General features: G+C 40.0%; 1 protein-coding gene across 6 annotated transcripts in view; it reads right to left on the bottom strand.

The window, feature by feature from the left end:
* LOC124787724 (ubiquitin-conjugating enzyme E2 W) overlaps positions 1-25171 on the bottom strand; it is a 143004-nt gene that overhangs the window by 23375 nt on the left and 94458 nt on the right. The window contains exon 6 of one of the 6 annotated variants that reach the window (XM_047254570.1): positions 14312-15291. The exons of the other annotated variants lie outside the window; for them this stretch is intronic. Coding sequence (XP_047110526.1) covers positions 15278-15291 — 14 coding nt within the window. The 3' untranslated portion in view covers positions 14312-15277. Of the gene's footprint in view, positions 1-14311; positions 15292-25171 lie in introns of those variants that run through there. 6 annotated transcript variants of the gene reach the window in all.

The raw sequence follows: 25171 nt of genomic DNA on the forward strand, positions 1-25171 counted from the left end.
CCAGTTCTAAGCAAAGAAGGGAAAGCAGAAAGGTGGAAGGAGTATATAGAGGGTCTATACAATGGTGATGTACTTGAGGACAATATTATGGAAATGGAAGAGAATTTAGATGAAGATGAAATGGGAGATATGATACTGCATGAAGAATTTGACAGATCACTGAAAGACCTAAGTTGAAACAAGGCCCTGGGAGTAGACAACATTCCATTAAAACTATTGTTAGCCTTGGGAGAGCCAGCCCTGACAAAACTCTACTATCTGGTGAGCAGGATACGTGAGACAGGTGAAATACTCTCAGACTTTAAGAAGAATATAATAATTCCAATCCCAAAGAAATCAGATGTTGAAAAGTTAAAAATTACTGAACTATCAGTTTAATAAGTCAGAGCTGCATAATACTAACATGAATTCCTTACAGATGAATGGAAAAACTGGTAGAAGCCAATCTTGATGAAGATCAGTTTGGATTCCTTAGAAATGTTGGAACACTTGAGGCAATACTGACCCTATGAATTATCTTAGAAGATAGAGTGAGGAAAGGCAAACCTACATTTTTAGCATTTGTGGACTTAGAGAAAGCTTTTGACAGTGTTGACTGGAATACTCTTTTTCAAATTCTGAAGGTGGGAGGGGTAAAATATAGGGACCGAAAGGCTATTTACAATTTGTACAGAAACCAGATGGTAGTTATGAGTCAGTGAGCATGAAAGGGAAGCAGTGGTTGGGAAGGGAGTGATACAGGGTTGTAGCCTATCCCCAATGTTATTCAATCTGTATTTTGAGCATGCAGTAAAGGAAACAAAAGAAAAATTTGGAGTAGGGATTAAAATCCATGGAGAAGAAATAAAAACTTTGAGGTTTGCCGATGACATTATAATTCTGTCACAGACAGCAAAGGACCTGGAAGAGCAGTTGAAAGGAATGGACAGTGTCTTGAAAGGAGAATATAAGATGAACATCAGCAAAAGCAAAACAAAGATAACAGAATCTAGTCAAATTAAATCAGGTGATGCTGAGGGAATTAGATTAGGAAATGAGGCACTTAAAGTAGTAAATGAGTTTTGCTATCTGGGAAGGAAAATAACTGATGATGGTCGAAGTTGAGAGGATATAAAATGTAGACTGCCAATGGCAAGGAAGGCGTTTCTGAAAAAGAGAAATTTGTTAGAGTATAGAATTAAGTGTCAGGAAGTCCTTTCTGAAAGTATTTGTATGGAGTGCAGCAATGTATGGAAGTGAAACATGGACGATAAATAGTTCAGCCAAGAAGAGAATAGAAGCTTTCGAAATGTGGCGCTACAGAAAAATGCTGAAGATTAGATGGGTAACTCATGTAACTAATGAGGAGGTACCAAATAGAATTGGGGAGAAGAGGAATTTGTGGCACAGCTTGACTGCAAGAAGGGATCAGTTGAAGGATATGTTCTGAGGCATCAAGGGATCACAAATTTAGTATTGGAGGGCAGCATGGAGGGTAAAAATTGTAGAGGGAGATGATGGAGAGGAATACACTAAGCAGATTCAGAAGGATATAGACTGCACTAGGTACTTGGAGATGAAAAAGCTTGCACAGGACAGAGTAGCATGGAGAGCTGCATCAAACCAGTCTCTGGACTGAAGACCACAACAGCATTACTGGTTATCTCTCTCTCTATATATATACACTCCTGGAAATTGAAATAAGAACACCGTGAATTCATTGTCCCAGGAAGGGGAAACTTTATTCACACATTCCTGGGGTCAGATACATCACATGATCACAGTGACAGAACTACAGGCACATAGACACAGGCAACAGAGCATGCACAATGTCGGCACTAGTACAGTGTATATCCACCTTTCGCAGCAATGCAGGCTGCTATTCTCCCATGGAGACGATCGTAGAGATGCTGGATGTAGTCCTGTGGAACGGCTTGCCATGCCATTTCCACCTGGTGCCTCAGTTGGACCAGCGTTCGTGCTGGACGTGCAGACTGCGTGCGACGACACTTCATCCAGTCCCAAACATGCTCAATGGGGGACAGATCCGGAGATCTTGCTGGCCAGGGTAGTTGACTTACACCTTCTAGAGCACGTTGGGTGGCACGGGATACATGCGGACGTGCATTGTCCTGTTGGAACAGCAAGTTCCCTTGCCGGTCTAGGAATGGTAGAACGATGGGTTCGATGACGGTTTGGATGTACCGTGCACTATTCAGTGTCCCCTCGACGATCACCAGTGGTGTACGGCCAGTGTAGGAGATCGCTCCCCACACCATGATGCCAGGTGTTGGCCTTTGTGCCTCGGTCGTATGCAGTCCTGATTGTGGCGCTCACCTGCACGGCGCCAAACACGCATACGACCATCATTGGCACCAAGGCAGAAGCGACTCTCATCGCTGAAGACGACACGTCTCCATTCGTCCCTCCATTCACGCCTGTCGCGACACCACTGGAGGCGGGCTGCACGATGTTGGGGCGTGAGCGGAAGACGTCCTAACGGTGTGCGGGACCATAGCCCAGCTTCATGGAGACGGTTGCGAATGGTCCTCGCCGATACCCCAGGAGCAACAGTGTCCCTAATTTTCTGGGAAGTGGCGGTGCGGTCCCCTACGGCACTGCGTAGGATCCTACGGTCTTGGCGTGCATCCGTGCGTCGCTGCGATCCGGTCCCAGGTCGACGGGCACGTGCACCTTCCGCCGACCACTGGCGACAACATCGATGTACTGTGGAGACCTCACGCCCCACGTGTTGAGCAATTCGGCGGTACGTCCACCCGGCCTCCCGCATGCCCACTATATGCCCTCGCTCAAAGTCCGTCAACTGCACATACGGTTCACGTCCACGCTGTCGTGGCATGCTACCAGTGTTAAAGACTGCGATGGAGCTCCGTATGCCACGGCAAACTGGCTGACACTGACGGCGGCGGTGCACAAATGCTGCGCAGCTAGCGCCATTCGACGGCCAACATCGCGGTTCCTGGTGTGTCCGCTGTGCCGTGCGTGTGATCATTGCTTGTACAGCCCTCTCGCAGTGTCCGGAGCAAGTATGGTGGGTCTGACACACCGGTGTCAGTGTGTTCTTTTTTCCATTTCCAGGAGTGTATAAAAGGCAATGTCCCAACTGACTAATGCATTATTGCCCGGCCCAAACCACTAAGGATATAAACTTGAAATTTGGAGAGAGTACTGATCTTACACTATTGTAGGCACTGTTTAAGAAGGGATTTTTCAAAATTTCACCCCTAAGGGGTGAAAAAGGGGATGAGAGGTTTTTTAAAAATATGAACAGAGAAACAGTGTTTTTTCCCTGACTGAGAAGCCAAAATTTTCATAGATTGAGCTTTAAAAATGCTTACATAATAAATACTTTGTTAAACATTTCATCTCTTATTTCACCTCCTTAGGGGCTGAATTTCTAAAAACACTGAATCTTATTTTTTAAAATTTATAACCAAGAAGTCAAACACAAAAGCATTTAAGTAGTTCTTTAATAAATATTTATTTTAAAAAACTGTCACCCACTATTTCTTCCCCACAGGGGTTAAATGTCCAAAAATGCTGAAACACACATTTCTTTATTTCTGACTAAGAAACTAAGTACCAGTTTTTTTACGTCTAATAATTATTGAGTAATTTTTAGGGTGGACTTTCAAGAGACACCTTGGTGAGCAAAGTGCTGGCTGATCCTTGCTTCTTCAAAGAACTTAGTGATGTCTTTCAGTTCTGTGTTTGCTGCTTAAAACATTCTTGCATTACCTGAATAAATAGTATTAGGTAGTCCTCTTCTTGCAGTATATCTTCTGAAGGTCATCAAAGATTTATCTGTGTTCGTATCTGATGCAAGTTTGAGGTGGAGATCTCTTGTAGCAGCTTAAGTAAATAGTAACATATAACACTGAGCGAGGTGGTGCAGTGGTTAGCACACTGGACTCGCATTTGGAAGGACGATGGTTCAAACTCAAGTCCGGCCATCATGATTTAGGTTTTCCGTGATTTCCCTAAATTGCTTCAGGTAAATTCCAGGGCAGTTCCTGTGAAAGCGTACGGCCGACTTCCTTCCCTAATCCGATGGGACCAATGACACTGCTGTTTGGTCCCTTCACCCCGAATCATCCAACCAACCGACATATAACATTTTCGTAACAAGTTGCTGAGTTTGATGAAAAGTGGTCCTGCAAAATGTGAGCCTGTTATGGCAAATGGTTTAGTGACTTTAATGCAGTCAAGTGGTAGAGGAGGTTCTGTCTCGCATCCTCGTGCATTTCTGGGAGACACATGTATATGACTCCTTTTACTGTTTGTCTTCCCCTTAAAATCCAATATTCATTCTGTAATTCAACTAATACTATAGGACTTCTTGGATGGTGTAACCATATGTGTGTTTGTCAAATAATTAACATGGATGAGGACCTTGCAAGAGAAATGGATTGTTTTACAGTACATTCAAGTTCACAAAGTGAAGTCGTATGAGTCCATCCTGAAGAAACAGGTTGTAATGTTCTTTCTTCGTCTTTGCTGGAAACTCGTGTTATTCTGCTGGAAAGATTTCGTGGTGGGCCATCCGATCCAACTTCATTTTGTTGATTCTAGTTCATGGGCAGTGAATTTACCCTTTCTCTGTACTGGATATGTAACATTATAGATGAAACAGTGAATCCATTCCATTATGTGCAACAGTTTCCAATAAGAACTGTATTTTGATGCCTGAATGGGACACTCCCATGTGTTAAGAGCTAGGTTTGGTTTGCATATCTTTCATGTCTCTGGTAATGGGTCACTAGAGATTTGTTGTTGAGGCCAAGTTTCAGGTTTCTGAGTTAGCCATGACGGCCCATGCCACAATGACAGGGAATAGTGTAATCTCTCTATTGAAGTTCCACATGATAGCAAATCTGCTGTATTGTCTGTGGAAGGGCACTGTCCTGTATATTGATCCTTTCAACTTGCTCATTCTGAATATAAAGCTACACCTGTGAGTAACGTATCTCATGAAAATGAACGTTACTTGAAAATTTTCTTTGTGACGAGATAAAATGACTTTCTGCATTGCAACAATTTGAAGAACGGATCATAGCTTTCTTTCTTAGTAATGAAACTATCCTCCTGCCTTCCACTATTTGGAATGCATCAAGGAATTTCTGCAAAGTGGTGTCATGTTGGGATGAGAGTGATCATTCTTGTTTTTCTTTTATCCCCATTAATTCTAAATCCCAGAAACGAAGCATGTTCTTGTCTAAGGATATCGAATCTTTGTTGCGGTACACATGACTAACAATTATATGCATTACAATAATACCTGACCAGCACCCACTAAAAATTCATGCAAATCTAGAAGGAAGAAGAACTGCTGAATCAGTTGAGTGTATTAGTGGATCATCCTTTATTATTTTCCAATATTGATCTTGCAACAATAAGAATTTCAATAGGGTTCTGGTGATCTTCGTCTTTGGAATCAGCAAATTGCAGCTTATGTGTATTAATATCTTGAGGAAAAGATGGAAGTTATGTATACGTGTTTCTACTTTCAAAGGCAGAGAAATTCAAAGTATTTTTGTACAAACTCCTGTCAGCTTGAAGTGAAAAAGCCTGCAGTTTTTGATGTGATATGTGGTGACTCAAGTCCTACAACAGCTAATGGTTGGTGGGTGATGACTCATATTTGCAAGCTGTTGACCAAATTTGTGCTGATGAAGCTGCATTGGTTCCCAGTGCTGAGTAAACAGCACATACATTTTTTTAGTCCAGTCAGATCTGTGATCCACACAGAGGCAGTTTGAAGATATATGAAGAGGGGTCACTGAACATCAATCGCCTGGCCGTCTTGAAGCCGCACTTGCGCTACAAGTTCAACACTGGAAGTGAAGACGGCGTCAGGCCCAGTCATTTTTCTCCTCAAAAATGAGCACTTTTCATTAGTAGACATTGTCTACAACTTGAATCAAAAGCACACCTCACGCACTTCGAAAGGTACTCTACTGCCGGAGTTGACACCATGCCTGTGTCATGTCTTGTTCCTGCACCTGGTGCCACGTCTGCATTGCATCTCATCCTGGCACCTGGTGCCATGCATGCACTGAATTGCATCTCCGCAACCCATCTATCACTTTGCACGACAATGCGCGGGCGCATAGAGCGCAAGCTGTGGATGCTCTGTTTGGTCAGTGGGACTGGGAAGTACTGTACCATCCACCATACGCCCTGGACTCAAGTCCTTGTGACTATGATTTGATTCCAAAGATGAAGGAACCAGTTCATGGCATTTGCTTCAGAACTGTTCCAGAGATTCGATTGGCAGTAGACTGCTCCATTCACACCATCAATAAAACAGGCTCTGCTAACGCTATACTACGCCTTCCACATCGCTGGCAACGGGTTCTACACAACACTGATGACTACTTTGAAGGACAGTAACAGGTGCAAACATGTAACTTTTTTGTATCGGTTGTGAATAAATAGTTGCCTCTATTTAAGTTCCAACTCTCGTATAATGACTGACAGAAAATATATCGTTCTTATGGCTTTATTTACGTTACTAGTCGCAGATATATAATACAAAGATTAATGCACTACAAACAGAGTATTTATTTAACCCTTGACAATCGATATTCTTCTGGTTAGAGTACAATTTTGATAAAGTCCTAGGATGTGAGACAATAATCAGGTGCATCCTTGTGTATGGAGCATGTGCTTGAAAACCCATACTGAACAGATTTACTGGTCACAGATCTTTAACTGTTGTTATTCTAGTCTTCTTTGGAATGAGCATAGTGATTCCAGTTCATGAAAGCCAACCATACCAATTCATTAAAAATATATGTCACCTGTTCATCAAACAGGTAATTTGGTCTTCTCTATTAAGAGTGTGCATTGAGGACAGATACACCTAAGACGGTCTGTCACAGTGCGCATAGCACACGTACATGACTGTACTTCATACATGATTCTTGCTTTGTATACCTATAATAATATCAAATAGGACAAGACTTGATTTTTTACATTCAGTGTGTGTAATCAGAACACCATTTTCTGTGTTGAAGAACCTATTATTCTGCCAATTTTCTCTTTGAATCTATATACTAGTATCATTTGCATTCAGGGCCTCCTGTATTTGTCTAGCAAGATTTTCATTGGACAGAATGCAGTTATATGTTCGCATGTTAGACTGTTGTCTTGTTAATCTCTCATTTGCAATTCAGAAACTCCACACATCAATTTGTGTTATTACCTGTTCGTAAATAAGTTTTGTCACTGAATCATTACTGCTAGCTTCCTAAAAAGATGGCTGCACACTGTTTTCATTATAAGTCAATGGAACAGAATGGAATGGCGGGGCACGTGACGTCACCATCAAATGGTGGTATGCACACACAGAATAGAACATCAACATGTCACTTTGTTTAGCCCAGTACTAAATGGAGTGAGATACCAGTCACGATTCAAATATTTCAAATACAGTATTAGAATAAAAGAACTTGGAATGAGTATGTTTATGACTGGCCAAAGCAAACTGTAATGGATGCTTTTCTGAGACGTTAAACAATATGAAATATGTCAAACAAATAGTACAAACGATCAACATTTCTTTGTTGGTGTAGGGCAATACATAGCCTTTTTACCGTATTCAATGTGCATTTTCTCTTTCTAAGGAACAAATAACATCAAATACAACTGTACTTGCTCCTTCACTATTGGTGCTGCTTTACACAACTCCAGATTTTTTTTCTTTTGTACCATTCCATCCTTCTTCTCATAGAAAGAATGGATTACACTTCTATCTCATTTGTTGACACTAAGCTTCTTATTAATGGAAAATATTTTCTCTCATTCCATATTATTAAAAGCCATTACCAGATCCATGAATGTAAGGTATGTTTCCTAGCTTTCTCTAAATATACCCTATATTATTAGTCACATATTTTAAACCTGATTCTCAAGAAGCCCTGATTCCCTCAGACCAAACTTGTCCTAGGTGCAATTTCCCCAACCATTCTTCCACAAAGTATTCTTGCAAGTATTGACACTTTACAATTACTTTTTTTTTTTAGAATTTCATTGTAGCTTTCCCAGTTTCATAAATTTTGTTCTGCTTGAGGATTTCTTCTTTCCCTGCATTTTGGCCTGATGCCTGTATAGTCACACTGGCGTTTCATTAACACACAGATACTTGTTCCTTCTTGTTTAAACAAAGTTTTCTGTAATTCAAGATAGGGACTGAATCGCTCCTACTATTTTCTTGCAATGTGGGCTCATTTTCATTCAGCATAATATCTTCTGCTTCATCTCCATACCTGCCAATTTTTGAAAAGGGCTATCAGTGTGTCAAAAAAAAAAAAAAAAAAACAATGTTTTTTTACATATCCTGGCTTTATGAAAATAATAATACTTTTGGGCTACAAAATACAATAATTCGTGCTTTAAACAGGATACTTCAATGAAATCACATCGGCTTCATCATAGGCTAATGATTTGCAGATGAACATAACAATCTAGAAGAAATCCATGTTAAACAGCAGCAGGCATGGTAAATATTGGTTCGGAGCATACACAACAGTACTGATAAACTGAGCAGATATGTGATAACTGAAAGATACTTTACCCAATGAAAATTGTTTAATTTAACATAGGCAAGAAATAATATAATACACACTGCAAATTGCATCCTAGTTTGACTTTGAAGTCGTAGTTCTGGCCTTTTTAGCTTTCTGCAAAAAACCCTGAGAAAATGCTTTGTCATAACAGGGTCCAGAACTCCAGGTCTTTGAAACAGAGACTCCAGAGGTTCATTGGACATGGATGACCTGAACTCTATTCTATTTTCCTTCACAAGGCTGAAAACATGTTCACATTCTGCATTGCTATGGGGTATGGTGACAAGAAAGAGCATTACTGTAGAAATTCAATTATACTTAAGAAATCCATTAACTGCACAAATTCTTGATATTTGTGCCCAACTGGAATCACTTGTAGCATTTTGATTTGCAGCCAAAGTGTCATCCACCTGAAGAGCTGTAAAATGCCTTTGAAGCTCATTCACCACCTCATCTGTAGTTTCATTCTCTTCCTTGCATAACATGATACGAAATTTTTTCAAGGGTGCAAAAAAATTAAAAATATATATATATCCGATGGAAGAAAACTCTGCATCTTCAATTTTGTCCAACCTAGCAACTTGAGCACGCTTTATGACATCACACTGAAGTGGAAACTTGTGATGATGTAGTCACAGGCAGTACAAAAGTAGTTTCTCACTTATGAAAATAGCAGGGATTTGTCTGTATCCTGGAGATCATTCACTATGTACAACATCTGAATGCCAATATCTAACTTATCATCACTACTTTGATTTTGAATCAAATTGTACTCAACTTCAAGCAATCAGTAGGTTTTGACAATTTTGGGCTTAACAAATGAGGCGAACAACTGCTTTAGCAAATCCACTACAAGTTCTAACAAAAAGTGAACTTGTGAAGAAGAAATCTGAAGGGCAACATTCAGTTTGTCAAATACAGGAATAGTCACATGGAAGAAGGTGCAAAAGATTTTGTTCAAGCTTGAGGACAGAAACACAAACAATTCTTCTTCATGTGTTGTAGCAGAAGTCTTACTTTTAGGACAGGTTTGTCACATATGGAATAATATGCCGTTCTTTTAGGGGCAGATTTAGTAACAGAATCAAGAATTCTCTTCTTCTGATATTCTTTCGATCCACTTTCTTCAAACTCTAGGTATTCTGAAAGATGTCAAGCTTGTGGGAATGTTTAAGGTACATAATATTACTTCCTGCTTGAAGAAAGAAAGAATAAGATTCCCCTAGTCCAGCAGTCTATCCAAACATCTGGCCTGAAGATAATCACCTAGTACATACATGCTTCAAAATTTTCTTTGCCTCTTTATTGTGAAAGTTCTGAAATTTCTGAATGCGTTCTTTCCTTTTGGCACTCTTCCCTAAGAAATAAAATATATCAACAAGTGTCTCATCCACTATAAGTGGTAATCTCCCATCACCTTCCTCAGCTGCTAGATTAATGAGGTGGAAAATGCAACCTATGATAGCATTACGTGGTCGAACTTCCTTCCAAACTGCTGGAACCCCATTTTTGTGTCCTATCACAACAGGAGCATTGTTTGAGCAGAAAGCCACACAGTTTTCAGTTGGCTGATAACATCAGGTTACCTATGTTTCACCCTGTTGAGTCCTCATCTAATGCTGGTATGGATAGCACAGTGCTCACTATTTTTTCCCATGGAATGTCATAGAATGTAACAACAACAGAATACAACTTGGTATTCATATCATTGCCTCCATCCATGGTCCATTCTGAAGGCACTTAACAACTTCAGATGATGCATTTTTGACCATTTTATTTACAATGCATGCAGTTTTTATGTGACCATATCTATATTTCTTTTAACTTCTGATTTGGGAAACATCATCTTAAATAAAGCACCAGCATGATCACACACACTTAAGGACACATTGTGTTCCATCAAAAAGGAAGTAAAAAGATACTTGGCCCTAATTATGTCACTGTCAACGTTTCCAGACCTGCCAAAAAAGGTGTTGATTTTCTTGTTATCTTTCTTTGATTTAACACAACTTATGTATTTACACTTGATTACTTAAATTGTTTCTACCACCATGTGCAAAATTAACATCACTCCCACATACCATGCAAAAGGCAAATTTTTCTCCCTTTCTTGATTTTAGTACGCACTGAAAATCAACATATGATTCTTTAAATGTCTGGAAGTGCTGTTTCTTATCAGATTTATTCATGAATCTTACAACAATAATATAGCAAATGAAAATGTCCAATAACATATGTCTCGATATGTACTGAAACATCAAAAAGACCTGGATCACTGAATGTCACACAAAATTATAACGTAAACACCGCTGACCGACAGGACGACAACACTACAGCAGTGGCCCCTATGTGAGGAGGACATAAGTGCCATGCCTGACTGGTCATGGCCCAGTTCTACAACAGCTTCAAGACTAGCGATGTGGATAGAAGCATCAATTCTTATCACTTGCTTGCACTGTCTATGTAACAAGGACTTGGGAGTTGTTATACTGAAGACATTTCTTATTTTGTCTGTCGCCCTTTGCTTGCGACACATCTGTGTAACATGAAGTTAAGTATTGTATTTTTTCCATTTTGAAATTAGATTCATTACTACACTTTGTTTGAATGTTGTCTAGTGATCCGAGAAAGCAGAATTCCAAGATGATCATGATGACGATGATGATGATTGGTTTATGGGGCGCTCAACGGCGCGGTTATCAGCGCCTGTACAAATACCCAACCTTTGCTCAGCCCAGTCTCACCACTTTCATAAATGATGATGAAATGATGAGGACAACACAAACACCCAGTCATCTCGAGGCAGGTGAAAATCTCTGACCCCGCCAGGAATCGAACCCGGGACCCCATGCTCGGGAAGCTAGAACCCGACTGAGAGCTGCGGACAGGGTTCCAAGACACCCCATATTTGACGACTATGCTGGATTTAATACAGAGCCTGTCAACACACAAGATTCATATGGAATAATTGTTATCCCGGATTTAAATTCAGTTCCAATGATGACACAAACATCACATGGTTGAAAGTACCAATCATATCAAAGAATGAGCTATCAACTATCGTAGACTTTCCTTCAACTGAAGAAATCAATCAATTGTATCAAAGTGGTGTGATTATCAAATATTAACATTCCACATTCCAAATTTTTGTGTGTGTCATACAATGATGCCATCCATCCATAAAATTCTGCGATTTCCGTAAATTTTATGGATAAACTGTAATAGGGAGCACAGTGTTTAGAGGTGCAAACCTGCTAACTAAGTGATTTCAATATCTCATCCGTTACCCGTAGCATCCCAGTGTCTGCATTTTTCCAATTCTATTGTCTTTTCTGTTGCATTTAATATATTTCTTTTAAAACCATTCAGTCAGCTTTCTACAATAATAACTTCATGAAGCATCAGCATTTCCTTTTGTCACATGACCTTCCAAAGCTGGTTTTTTCAACTCTGTTAGTTTCCACTACTGTTTTCTCAGCTGATTTTTTTTCAGCTTGGTTAGCTTCCGTTACTGCTTTCTCTTTATCTTCCTGAATTTCAAGTGGCATTGCAGACATTATTATTAGGTTACGGTTTCATTAACATCAGCACCTGGATAACTCTTGCAGTTCTTAACTTGATTTCTGAATTTTGACTTAACCAAACGGCAATTAACATTGTATTGTGTGTGATCCTCAGGCATCTTCCTAAATATGTTGTTCTCAAAGCGTTCTCAATAAATGTATTCACTGCAACTAAATTCTGCCCAGCAAAGAATTCTGTTATTCTTATGCTTCCAATCATTTTGCTTCCAAAATCAAACTGTTAAGTTATTTTCTGTTCCCGATATTCACCAATGACTGCAGTCCAGTCACCATTTTGATTAAATCCAAATTGTCCTCTGACATATTTCATAAATGCATTAATACAACCACCACTTTTTCAGTTCCACTGACACATCATCTATGTTTGGCTTGTAAGCTTTCGTGTTTGTTGGACATATATTCAATTTCATTAGCAACACTTTTTGCTTGCTGCAGTTAACCTATTATTCTATTGTCAATTTCCCTATATATAACTATAACCAATCCTGCTCCACTTAATCTGACCCAGTATGAATACTCCCACGATCACCACTAAACACCCCCCTCGTCAATGCGTATCTCATATACACATAAAACTACATTTACATATGAGGTCTGTTACAAAAATTCTGGAACATTTGTAATTTCACATCAGTGGTGGCTGGCATCCCTGCACACCCCTGTGTTTGAAGTGTAACTGCCATAAGTTTCATTGTTATATGTTTGTTAGTTATTGTACTGAATACAACTTTGTGTCGAACAGTTTGCGAATTTCGAGATGGCAGAGTTAGAGGAGCAACATGTCTGGATTCAATTTTGCGTGAAACTCAAGAAAATGTTCACACACACACACACACACACACACACACACACACACACACACACACACACACAACCAAATGATGCAGGAAGCATATGGTGCTGAGTGCTTAAGCATTACTCAGCATTACGAATGGTCGGACAAATGTTAAAGATGACCCTTGTTCAGGAAGCCATTCGACATCTACCAATGACACCCATCAACGTCAATGAAATTGTGCATGCCAATCGAAGACAGAAGGGATTGCAAAAGAATGTCATTTCAAGTGGCCCATGTCATGAAATCCTAACACAGCATCTTAGAATGCATTGTGTTGCCACGAAGTTTGTCCCACGGCTCGTGAGTCACGACCATACAGACTTTCACCGCGCAATCTGTGAAGTGCTTTTCAATCGCACAAATGAGACCAAGATATTCCTTAAGAGAATCATAACTGGTCTGGTGATGAGATCTGGGTCTACGGTTTTTATGCTGAGATTAAGATTCAACCTTCACAATACGTCGGGAAAGGTTCCCCAAGACCAAAAAAAAATCTCATGAGGTCAGATCAGAGTTTTCTTTGACTCTGAAGGATTAGTTCAACGTAAATTCATACTACAGAGACAAGATCGATGGGACTATTGGGACATGTTGCAATGCCTGCGAGATAATGTGAGCAGCTTTGGCATGAATTTCACTAACACTCTCTTCATGACCAAATATTCAGTCACAACGGATGTTCCAAGAAAGTGCTGATGCCTATCTCTTCCACAATTTCTCTGAAAGTCACACGAGGGTTTTGCATCACCACAGTGTTCACTTTGGCAATGGCATGGTCATTTGAGCATGCTGATAGCCGACCAGAGCATGGCTCACTCTCCACTGACATGCAACTGTCTTTCAACCAGTTGTATCACTCCTTAATCCATGTGATGCCCATAGAATCGTCACTGAAAGCCATCTGAATGTTCTGCATGGTTTCCACCTGGGTGTTGCTCAGTTTCCGGCAAAATTTGGTGTAGTAGCTCTGCTACAGTTGTTCAGTCATTTTCTGTGCAATGAAAAACAGATGCAAGCACCACACACCACCTCACTTGTTGCTTGCCAGCAACTGACACGATCGACGGGTCAGAAAAAATTCATACATGCGCACAAAGGGTCGAGGTCAGCTCATGCAAGCACGCAAGATTCAAATCCATCAGGTGTTTACAAAAACAAACAAGGCCGGATTCTTTTCTAACAGACCTCGTAAATGTGTACTTCCAGTTAGGAAGTGCTGAGCAGAACCAATTCACTTTATGGTATTTCATATCAGAATTTCTACTACTGACTACACACTGGAAAATCTGGGATCAAGCAAACAAAGTGCAATACACAAGTAAATTAAAAATATGATTTCATTTATACCCTTAAAGTATTAAATATCTAGACAGAATTAGTGTATTTACAGTTTAAGAAATGTACAAAATTTAAAATAAATTTACACTGGACTTCTTTTTCCTCTTATACATCAGCAATCTTATTAGTTACAGTAATCATACAATTTGTAATAAGGCAATGAAGTATATTGAGAGTGCAAGAACTTCTTGACCTATCTGAAGTCACACATTTAGCCTAGGTACAAAACCAATAAAACAAGCAAATAATTCTGTATAAAATATAACTGGTTTCTGTAAGAAATTAAGTAACATGTCACTATTAAACCCACTGGTGCATCGTATGTTAACCAGGGTTCAAAATATGAGAACTTTTTACATCTTGAGCTTTCACACACCACAACATTGTGCAATGAATGCTGCTTATTATGTAAAACTGATTCTAATCCAACATCACGTGAACACAACATACATAATTCAAAAAGCAGCTCTCTGTGGGCTAGTGAAAACATTTCAAGATACCTTAGATACTAAAAATGGTGATTACTCTCAGTAAATGCAGAAGCTGTGGATTAAGTAATTCCAATTTCAGTCTTTTGAAACTGAACTGAATAAAATACAAACAACAACAATGAGAAACAACAAAGGTAAATCCACACAAAAGCCACTAATGTTCCTTAAATTATGAAAACAACGTCTTGCTAGTACATCACAACACAGATTTGTGGCAGCATACACAAAAAACCTTCTCACTCAATGACCAAAGCTGTATTTTGTGACACAAGTCAGTTACTGTAGTATCACAAAAAACTGGTGAAATTTAAACGCAGACAGTTTCATGTTTTACACATTAGATATCCATGTTTGTCCACCAACTATTCACTTTTCATAGATGATCACACACAAAAATCATCTGGTTTCACATTGTAGAGTGGTACTCTTTAATTTAAAGATGCTATAAAGTTCATCCTATACATCATCATCTGTAAAAAGGTGAGATAACCATATTAGTAATAATAACTACATACTTTTAATATCAAGAAGCAAAAATCACACGCAACATGCTCCAACCAGGGACAAAAGATCATTTATTTTAAAAAAAAAAAGGAGCTGCTGCACCACAGAGGCATAAGTAAGGCAGTTGAGAAATTAACCATTACCTTGAACCTAACAGAAGATAGCTGGTACAACAAACCATGTGAAACTACATGGCAGACAAGATAATATTTGCTGTGCCATAAAATAAGAATACCACAGCTGACAAGGGAATGCTCCAATCCGACTGTCAGAACCTGTCTTGAAATTTTTTATACAGGAAGAAAACGTTGAGAGAAACGTGATGTCTAAATTTTAGCTGCTAAGACATACTACAATTATTTTTAAACAATGCTGAAAATTGCCAAATTTGTAGTTCACCAGGTGGTGGGTGAAATGTACACACCTACTGTAGTTTTAGCAGGTAGCACACGCACAACACGGCAGGGGCATATCCTTGGTTGTTGGTACGTTGTTGAATAGGTGACACAGAATGACACAATCGTAATTTGTAAAGTGAATATCAGTTTTCATTGATAGTTTCCCTGTCACAACTTTTCAAAGTTACTATTCACTAGAATTTGCAATTAATGTAATATCCATAACACTCAGCAGTTCCCTTTGCAGTATTGCCAAGTGTTAAAAATGGAGAGAAAACTGAATTAATTTTTTTTGTACATGTTTTCTAATAGCATCTGTCTTTGTGCAGCTTCCAGAGTTTCACACTAATGTGGAATCCAATACTGTTTTAAACCTTGCAAAGATGAAATGTGAAGACAATGATATTCAATCAGAGTCACCTGGTTCTCCTGAAGACCTACATATGTGTCATTTATTAGTTAATTTGTGTCAACATTAGAAGAAAAAAAATACAATACCTTCCTTTTAAGCCCTCCAAGCCCAAAGAAAATATGTACAGTAAGAGCTTTCAGTGACAAAGAAAAGGCCATACATTTTTTTAGTTACACAAAGGGGGTGAAAGGGGGGGGGAGAGGGAGAGAGGGAGGGGGAGGGGGAGGGGGAGGGAGAGAGGGAGAGAGGGAGAGGGGGAGAGAGAGTTAATAGGTGATACTACAGAGAAATTTGTAGCTGTCGTAAAGATGAAGCTTCTTGTAATCCCTTAAAATGCAGGGTATAATGCCAATCAGCCAGGTTTCATTGAAGATCTACATGCAAACCGCACTTTATCATTTCAAGTGAAAGAAAGACTGAGTCACTTGTGCAGTCGATGAATGCCATGACACATTCGTATAAAATAACGCCAGTAATAAGTATCAGTGGATTAATTAATGTATTCCCAGCTTTATATATGTCTTCGCAAAACTCACAGCAAATAATTAGGACCACAAATTAAAAAAAAAAAAAGGGCTGTTTAGTTGCAAAAATCTGGCATAGCAAAACATGGGAAAAATGGGAGAGAATAATTTTCAACATTACTGCTGAAATGTCTCCTTTTCAGTTGCAGAAATTAATTCACTGCTTTTGTTGGACTCTTGGCCTGGACATAACACTCCTTTGTCTTTATGAGGATGGCAAAAAGACTGTTAATATAATTCTGATTCCACTCTGAACTAATAGCATGATTTAGCCTCTACATAAAGAAATGGTTTCACAATGTAAAGCTTTTTTTTAATTATTGTCCAAATATAATTTCTGATAGTTCTGTTAAATGTCAGTCATTTGTGCATTGTCAGTTTGTACCACCATGTTTTACGAATTTGATCAAGTGTGCCTGGTACGGAGTACTATACGCAGGACGACCAGGACTTCACCCAGTTCTGCCTAAATAGGACTAATAATTACAGTGAAGTTCCTGAATGCATTAATTTTTCTTTCATCAGGTGTGCCTCATGTAAGTCTCTCTCTCTCTCTCTCTCTCTCTCTCTCTCTCTCTCTCTCTCTCCATCCAATAGACACTTCTCAGGTTTGTGATGACTGCAGGGAACAAACAAGGAACTGCTTCAATGTTAGAAAAATATATATTATTAGAAAATTATTGAAACAGCTGTGCTACAGGAATTGTCATAAAATATTTCATGTTACCAAATTAAAGTCCCGACTGATGGAAGTCGTCTCAAATGTTACATCATACACTGCCTCGATTTTCTAATCACTTGTTTAACAATTACATCTGCAACAACTTGGATGTCAATATGAACTGCACATTATTCTGATGCACTTTGGCATTCATGCTATGCGGTGCTACGTTATCATGTCACTGTTGCATCTGCTTATTCACCGACTAGCATGCTTGGCTGGAACAGCTGTACAAACTGCTGTTATAAGTGATTCTTCATGTAGCAACAATCAGTAACATATATTTAAAAAAAAATTACTTGCCTGCACCTTTGCAGCTACAATTTGGTAGTGCATTTCTTTCGGTGTATTCTTCTTGTGAGGTAAATTACAGGCTAGGTTCCAACATATCGGATTGGACCACTTCCTTGTGAGAAGAAGAAAAAGTGATACACCATACCTTCCAGTTTCTGGCACACAATTACATTCCATAATACTCATCCCAAATATAAGAGTGACACATGGTTTGTTGCCTCATATTCTAACTGGAGTTATAACATTGAGTTGACTGACAATTCTGCTTACAATATTTTATGAGCCCAACTAAAATAACTTATCAAAATTTCTGCACAACTCATTGGATGTCTGATTAGTATCTGCAAGTTATACAGTGATTGGGTTTCCATATCATTCACAAAGTACACAAAATCAGAAGTGGCGAAGTGATACATAACACTCCAGAGGAACAATGAATATCCCTATGTATTGCTACTAACAAATACACTCACAACAAGAGTTGGTTACACAGTGGAAAAAAGTGCAAATAATGTACATTATTTTTAGTTTTATTATTCATGTGGTCAGCCATAATGAGGCACGATGTGCCCCATCGTGCCTCTTTGGTATAGAACAGCGGTCACAGCAGCTAAGAGGAAATACCATCAGATCAGACACGAAAATAAATATTCCATGGATTGCCATTCTGCTCTGGAGATTTGCCAACTTTCCAAGAAGTCACTAATCAAATAACTTTTAACACTGTTTAGGATATCAGCAACAGTAAATTCAAAAACAAAAACAACAAAGACAACGACAACGACAACAACAACAACAACAACAACAACAAATAATCCAGATTGCAATCAGTTAATTATTTTTTATTCTGGTTACCAACTTCACTCTGTATGACCATCTTCTGACCAGACGCTCAGATGACATGAGGACCAGGTATACAGAACTGCTGCAACCACCAACTGGTCCTGATACCAGTCACAAAAGTGCAGCTGGTGACTGGTACCAGGTGGTGCTCACAGCGCCTTCTAAAGATGGACATATAGATCAAAATTGGTCACTGGAATTAAAAATAAATAATTTATTACAATCTGGCTTTTTTAGTTAAAAATCATATAACATCAATAGAAAAACAATGTAACAGAAGTGAGATGAACTTCTGAGCTAGAACTTATCTCGTATCCACGAGTATTAAAAAGTTATATTATTACGAGAGTGGTTGATGAATTTGAAGTGAAAGCAAATATATTGCTTGTTAAGCCAGGAATATGTGGGAAGTTTATTTTTAAAATGTGATGTAAATGAGAAAACATTTTTTTGATCTAAAGAAGTTATTACAGCTTTGGTGATACAAGTCCTGAAGATCAATGTGGAAAGTACTGTTATACAAATATAACAACAAATGATGACTAACTGAAAACCCTCAGCTGCCGACAGGTGTTGTTGATATACCTTGATGTGGACAGCTGGAAATATGTGCCCCGACCGGGACTCGAACCCGGGATCTCCTGCTTACATGGCAGACGCTCTATCCACAGTGTGTGTGTGTGTGTGTGTGTGTGTGTGTGTAAGTACAATCTAACTTCTGCACCATTTCAGTGCAGTAATGTGTTCATTGTAAATAAGTATTATAGTAGTCGTATTACATGTTTATTGCCTTATAAATAAATAAAAAACTTTTTTATTTTAAATTTAATGCATTAGTATTTGTAAAACGACTTTCATATACTGTTCATTAAAAAATGACGATCATTCCACTTGGGACCTGTGGAATGGTACATTAGCTTATTTGTTTTACAAGGGGAGGCCGCCAATTGTGAAATTCAGATTCGATTCATACTGCGCATAATAAAAGCTCATGGCCAGAGGTGTAATGTGGCAAAGCACCAAGATGCACTTCTCAGCCGTTGTCGAGAAAATCGACAGTTAAAAGAAACCGTTGCGGAGAAATACTCTCTGCGATTAATAATTTTCTACAGCGTCGTGGCGCAGCGGTAAGCGCTCGGGTTCGTAATCCGAAGGTCGCCGGATCGAATCTCGCGCCATGCAACTTTTTTTATTATTAGTTTTTTGTAATTCAAATATATATATAAAAAACAAAGATGATGTGACTTACCAAATGAAAGTGCTGGCAGGTCGACAGACACACAAACACACACACAAAATTCAAGCTTTCGCAACAAACTGTTGCCTCATCAGGAAAGAGGGAAGGAGAGGGAAAGACGAAAGGATGTGGGTTTTAAGGGAGAGGGTAAGGAGTCATTCCAATCCCGGGAGCGGAAAGACTTACCTTAGGGGGAAAAAGGACCCCCTAAGGTAAGTCTTTCTGCTCCCGGGATTGGAATGACTCCTTACCCTCTCCCTTAAAACCCACATCCTTTCGTCTTTCCCTCTCCTTCCCTCTTTCCTGATGAGGCAACAGTTTGTTGTGAAAGCTTGAATTTTGTGTGTATGTATGTGTCTGTTTGTGTTTCCATCGACCTGCCAGCGTTGTATCGCCTCCATTTTTCCGTCTTTTTTAACAGGGTGTACCAAAGCTCTCCTGTCCGCACTGATTTTCGACATGTTATAAGTAGCGCTAGGGACCGCATCTACCTTCTTTCGATGTTAGCAGGCAACTACGCTGTTATGCGGTGGCTCGTTTCGGCCCATTCAACATCTGTCCTTCAAGTGTAACGAGCGAGTAACGGAGTTTATATTTCATACCTGCCACAGCAAATTTGTGTTTGTGGGGTCTCTATTCTAATTCGAACGTTTGACTTACGCTATACGTATTCGTTTCGGAATATCGTTTCTACGTCTTCCGTTAACTATACGTGGTTAACATTATGAAGACAATTAATAACATTTGTGAAATACAACTTTGTTTGCGGAAAACATAATGATGTTCAAAGTCGCCAGTTTTTCCACGACAAACAACTTTCAACAACTTATATGCATAATTGTATTCCATGTGGGAAAAATATATCTAAAAACACAGATGATGTGACTTTACCGAACGAAAGTGCTGGCAGGTCGATAGACACACAAAGAAACACAAACATACACATGAAATTCAAGCTTTCGCAACGAACTGTTGCCTCATCAGGAAAGAGGGAAGGAGAGGGAAAGACGAAAGGATGTGGGTTTTAAGGGAGAGGGTAAGGAGTCATTCCAATCCCGGGAGCGGAAAGACTTACCTTAGGGGGAAGGAAGGGGTATTCACTCGCACACACACACATATCCATCCGCACATACACAGACACAAGCACACATATTTAAAGACAAAGAGTTTGGGCAGAGATGTCAGTTGAGGCGGAAGTGCAGAGGCAAAGATGATGTTGAGTGACAGGTGAGGTATGAGTGGCGGCAACTCCACCAAGAGTGTCTTTCCGCCGTCCACCTAACCTTCGTAACCTGTTAGTTCATCCCTATGAAGTCCCCAAACCACCTTCCCTACCCTCTGGCTCCTATCCTTGTAACCGCCCCCGGTGTAAAACCTGTCCCATGCACCCTCCTACCACCACCTACTCCAGTCCTGTAACCCGGAAGGTGTACACGATCAAAGGCAGAGCCACATGTGAAAGCACCCACGTGATTTACCAACTGACCTGCCTACACTGTGATGCATTCTATGTGGGAATGACCAGCAACAAACTGTCCAGTCGCATGAATGGACACAAGCAGACAGTGTTTGTTGGTAATGAGGATCACCCTGTGGCTAAACATGCCTTGGTGCACGGCCAGCACATCATGGCACAGTGTTACACCGTCCGGGTTATCTGGATACTTCCCACCAACACCAACCTATCCAAACTCAGGAGATGGGAATTTGCTCTTCAATATATCCTCTCTTCCCGTTACCCCCCAAGCCGCAATCTCCGCTAATTTCAAGTTGCTGCCACTCATAGCTCACCTGTCACTCAACATCATCTTTGCCTCTGCACTTCTGCCTCGACTGACATCTCTGCCCAAACTCTTTGTCTTTAAATATGTCTGCTTGTGTCTGTATATGTGTGGATGGATATATGTGTGTGTGTGTGTGTGTGTGTGTGTGTGTGTGTGCGCGAGTGAATACCCTCCCTTTTTTCCCCCAAGGTAAGTCTTTCCGCTCCCGGGATTGGAATGACTCCTTACCCTCTCCCTTAAAACCCACTTCCTTTTGTCTTTCCCTCTCCTTTCCTCTTTCCTGATGAGGCAACAGTTTGTTGCGAAAGCTTGAATTTTGTGTGTATGTATGTGTCTGTCTGTGTTTCTATCGACCTGCCAGCGCTTTCGTATGGTAAGTCACATCATCTTTGTTTTTAAATATATTTTTCCCGCGTGGAATGTTTCCCTATATATATATATATATATATATATATATATATATATATATATATATGAGGTGACTTACCGAACGAAAGCGCTGGCAGGTCGATAGACACACAAACAAACAAACACAAACATACACACAAAATTCAAGCTTTCGCAACAAACTGTTGCCTCATCAGGAAAGAGGGAAGGAGAGGGAAAGACGAAAGGAAGTGGTTTTTAAGGGAGAGGGTAAGGAATCATTCCAATCCCGGGAGCGGAAAGACTTACCTTAGGGGGAAAAAAGGACAGGTTTACACTCGCACACACACACATATCCATCCACACATACAGACACAAGCAGACATATTTAAATATGTCTGCATATTTAAATATGTCTACATATTTAATTATGTCTGCTTGTGTGTGTGTGTGTGTGTGTGTGTGTGTGTGTGTGTGTGTGTGTGTGTGTGTGTGGGCGCGCGCGCGCGCGTGCATACCTGTCCTTTTTTCCCCCTAAGGTAAGTCTTTCCGCTCCCGGGATTGGAGTGACTCCTTACCCTCTCCCTTAAAACCCACTTCCTTTCGTCTTTCCCTCTCCTTCCCTCTTTCCTGATGAGGCAACAGTTTGTTGCGAAAGTTTGAATTTTGTGTGTATGTTTGTGTGTCTCTCGACCTGCCAGCGCTTTCGTTCGGTAAGCCACCTCATCTTTGTTTTTATATATAATTTTTCCCACGGGGAATGTTTCCCTCTATATATATATATATATATATATATATAAAAAAATCGAGGGATACATTCCACGTGGGAAAAATATATCTAAAAAGAAAGATGATGAAACTTACCAAACAAAAGCGCTGGCAGGTCGATAGACACACAAACATACACACAAAATTCTAGCTTTCGCAACCAATGGTTGCCTCGTCAGGAAAGAGGGAAGGAGAAGGAAAGACAAAAGGATATGGGTTTTAAGGGAGAGGGTAAGGAGTCATTCCAATCCCGGGAGCGGAAAGACTTACCTTAGGGGGAAAAAAGGACAGGTATACACTCGCACACACACACATATCCATCCACACATACACAGACACAAGCAGACATTTGTAAAGGCAAAGAGTTTGGGCAGAGATGTCAGTCTGGGCGGATGTACAGAGGCAAAGATGAAGTTGAAAGACAGGTGAGGTATGAGCGGCGGCAAATTGAAATTAGAAATTAGCGGAGACTGAGGCCTGGCGGATAGCGAGAAGAAAGGATATGCTGAAGGGCAAGTTCCCATCTCCGGAGTTCTGACAGGTTGGTGTTAGTGGGAAGTATCCAGATAACCCGGACAGTGTAACACTGTGCCAAGATGTGCTGGCCGTGCACCAAGGCATGTTTAGCCACAGGGTGATCCTCATTACCAACAAACACTGTCTGCCTGTGTCCATTCATGCGAATGGACAGTTTGTTGCTGGTCATTCCCACATAGAACGCTTCACAGTGTAGGCAGGTCAGTTGGTAAATCACGTGGGTGCTTTCACACGTGGCTCTGCCTTTGATCGTGTACACCTTCCGGGTTACAGGACTGGAATAGGTGGTGGTGGGAGGGTGCATGGGACAGGTTTTACACCGGGGGCGGTTACAGGGGTAGGAGCCAGAGGGTAGGGAAGGTGGTTTGGAGATTTCATAGGGATGAACTAAGAGGTTGCGAAGGTTGGGTGGACGGCGGAAAGACACTCTTGGTGGAGTGGGGAGGATTTCATGAAGGATGGATCTCATGAGATATTTAAATATGTCTGCTTGTGTCTGTATGTGTGGATGGATATGTGTGTGTGTGCGAGTGTATACCTGTCCTTTTTTCCCCCTAAGGTAAGTCTTTCCGCTCCCGGGATTGGAATGACTCCTTACCCTCTCCCTTAAAACCCATATCCTTTTGTCTTTCCTTCTCCTTCCCTCTTTCCTGACGAGGCAACCATGGGTTGCGAAAGCTAGAATTTTGTGTGTATGTTTGTGTTTGTTTGTGTGTCTATCGACCTGCCAGCGCTTTTGTTTGGTAAGTTTCATCATCTTTCTTTTTAGATATATATATATATATTACAAAAAACAAATACTAAAAAAAAAATAAAAGGTCGCATGGCGCGAGATTCGATCCGGCGACCTTCGGATCACGAACGCGCGCGCTTACCGCTGCACCACGACGCTGTAGAAAATTATTAATCGTAGAGAGTATTTCACCGCAACGGTTTCTTTCAACTGTCGATTTTCTCGACAACGGCTGAGAAGTGCATCTTGGTGCTTTGCCACATTACACCTCTGGCCATGAGCTTTCATTATGCGCAGTATGAATCGAATCTGAATTTCACAATTGGCGGCCTCCCCTTGTTAGTTGTAAATATTTGTCATGTAGTGTTGTTTTTCTGACATGTTCCACATCCTGGAGGACCTCCTCACTACGGATCAATTGGGGGGGGGGAAAAAAAAAACTGAGCCCTCCCCCCCCCCCCCCAGTTTTGTCTGTAAGCTCAAGAAGTTTTTTTTTTAATGTATCAATCCTCATTTACTGTCCTCAGTCCTTCTAGTGAGATTGTTATGATGTGTATGCAATCAAAGAAAGTACATAACACATAACCTGTTCTATCCGCTTTTCTCAGACCACATTTTCGGAAGATCAAGACATGAAGTTCTCTTTATATCTGGTTAAAACAGCACAATCACATTTTGTCCCCACTTAAAATGTTGAATATCAGTTTCAATCTACCAGAATGAAATCTATTGCATACTAATTCTTCTGTTTCAAAATTTCTTGGCATAGTATCCAATTAATGCAAATGTAAAGTCTTTCAACAAGGCTTTTAGAGACAGCTGATATCACAGTCTCGACAGTACACTGAATGTGCTGGGAGGGGAAGTAGGTCAGCTTGACCATTCTCTCAAAGTGAAATTCGCATTATTCAACAGGATATGATGGTGACCAAGTGAATAGACTTTCATCTTATGAAGAACTGTTACCTTTATGTGTATGATGATAATGAAAGACTTAGGCTATGGAAATAGATTTTCTAAATTGCAGATGCAAATACCTAAGGTAATGATTCACACTAAGCTCCAATTTGAAATAATAAAACAAGGACTGCCCATCAATGTTAACATTTAAACTTTATGGAAGGAGATCATATGATTACTTCCAAAAGTCACAAATTAATGAAACTTGCAATAAAAGATTGTTTGAAAATGTGATCAATGTGTAGAAACAACATTGTAAAAACTTTCAC

The sequence above is a fragment of the Schistocerca piceifrons genome, chromosome 3 (assembly GCF_021461385.2).
Source record: "Schistocerca piceifrons isolate TAMUIC-IGC-003096 chromosome 3, iqSchPice1.1, whole genome shotgun sequence".
Classification (NCBI taxonomy): Eukaryota; Metazoa; Arthropoda; class Insecta; order Orthoptera; family Acrididae; genus Schistocerca; species Schistocerca piceifrons.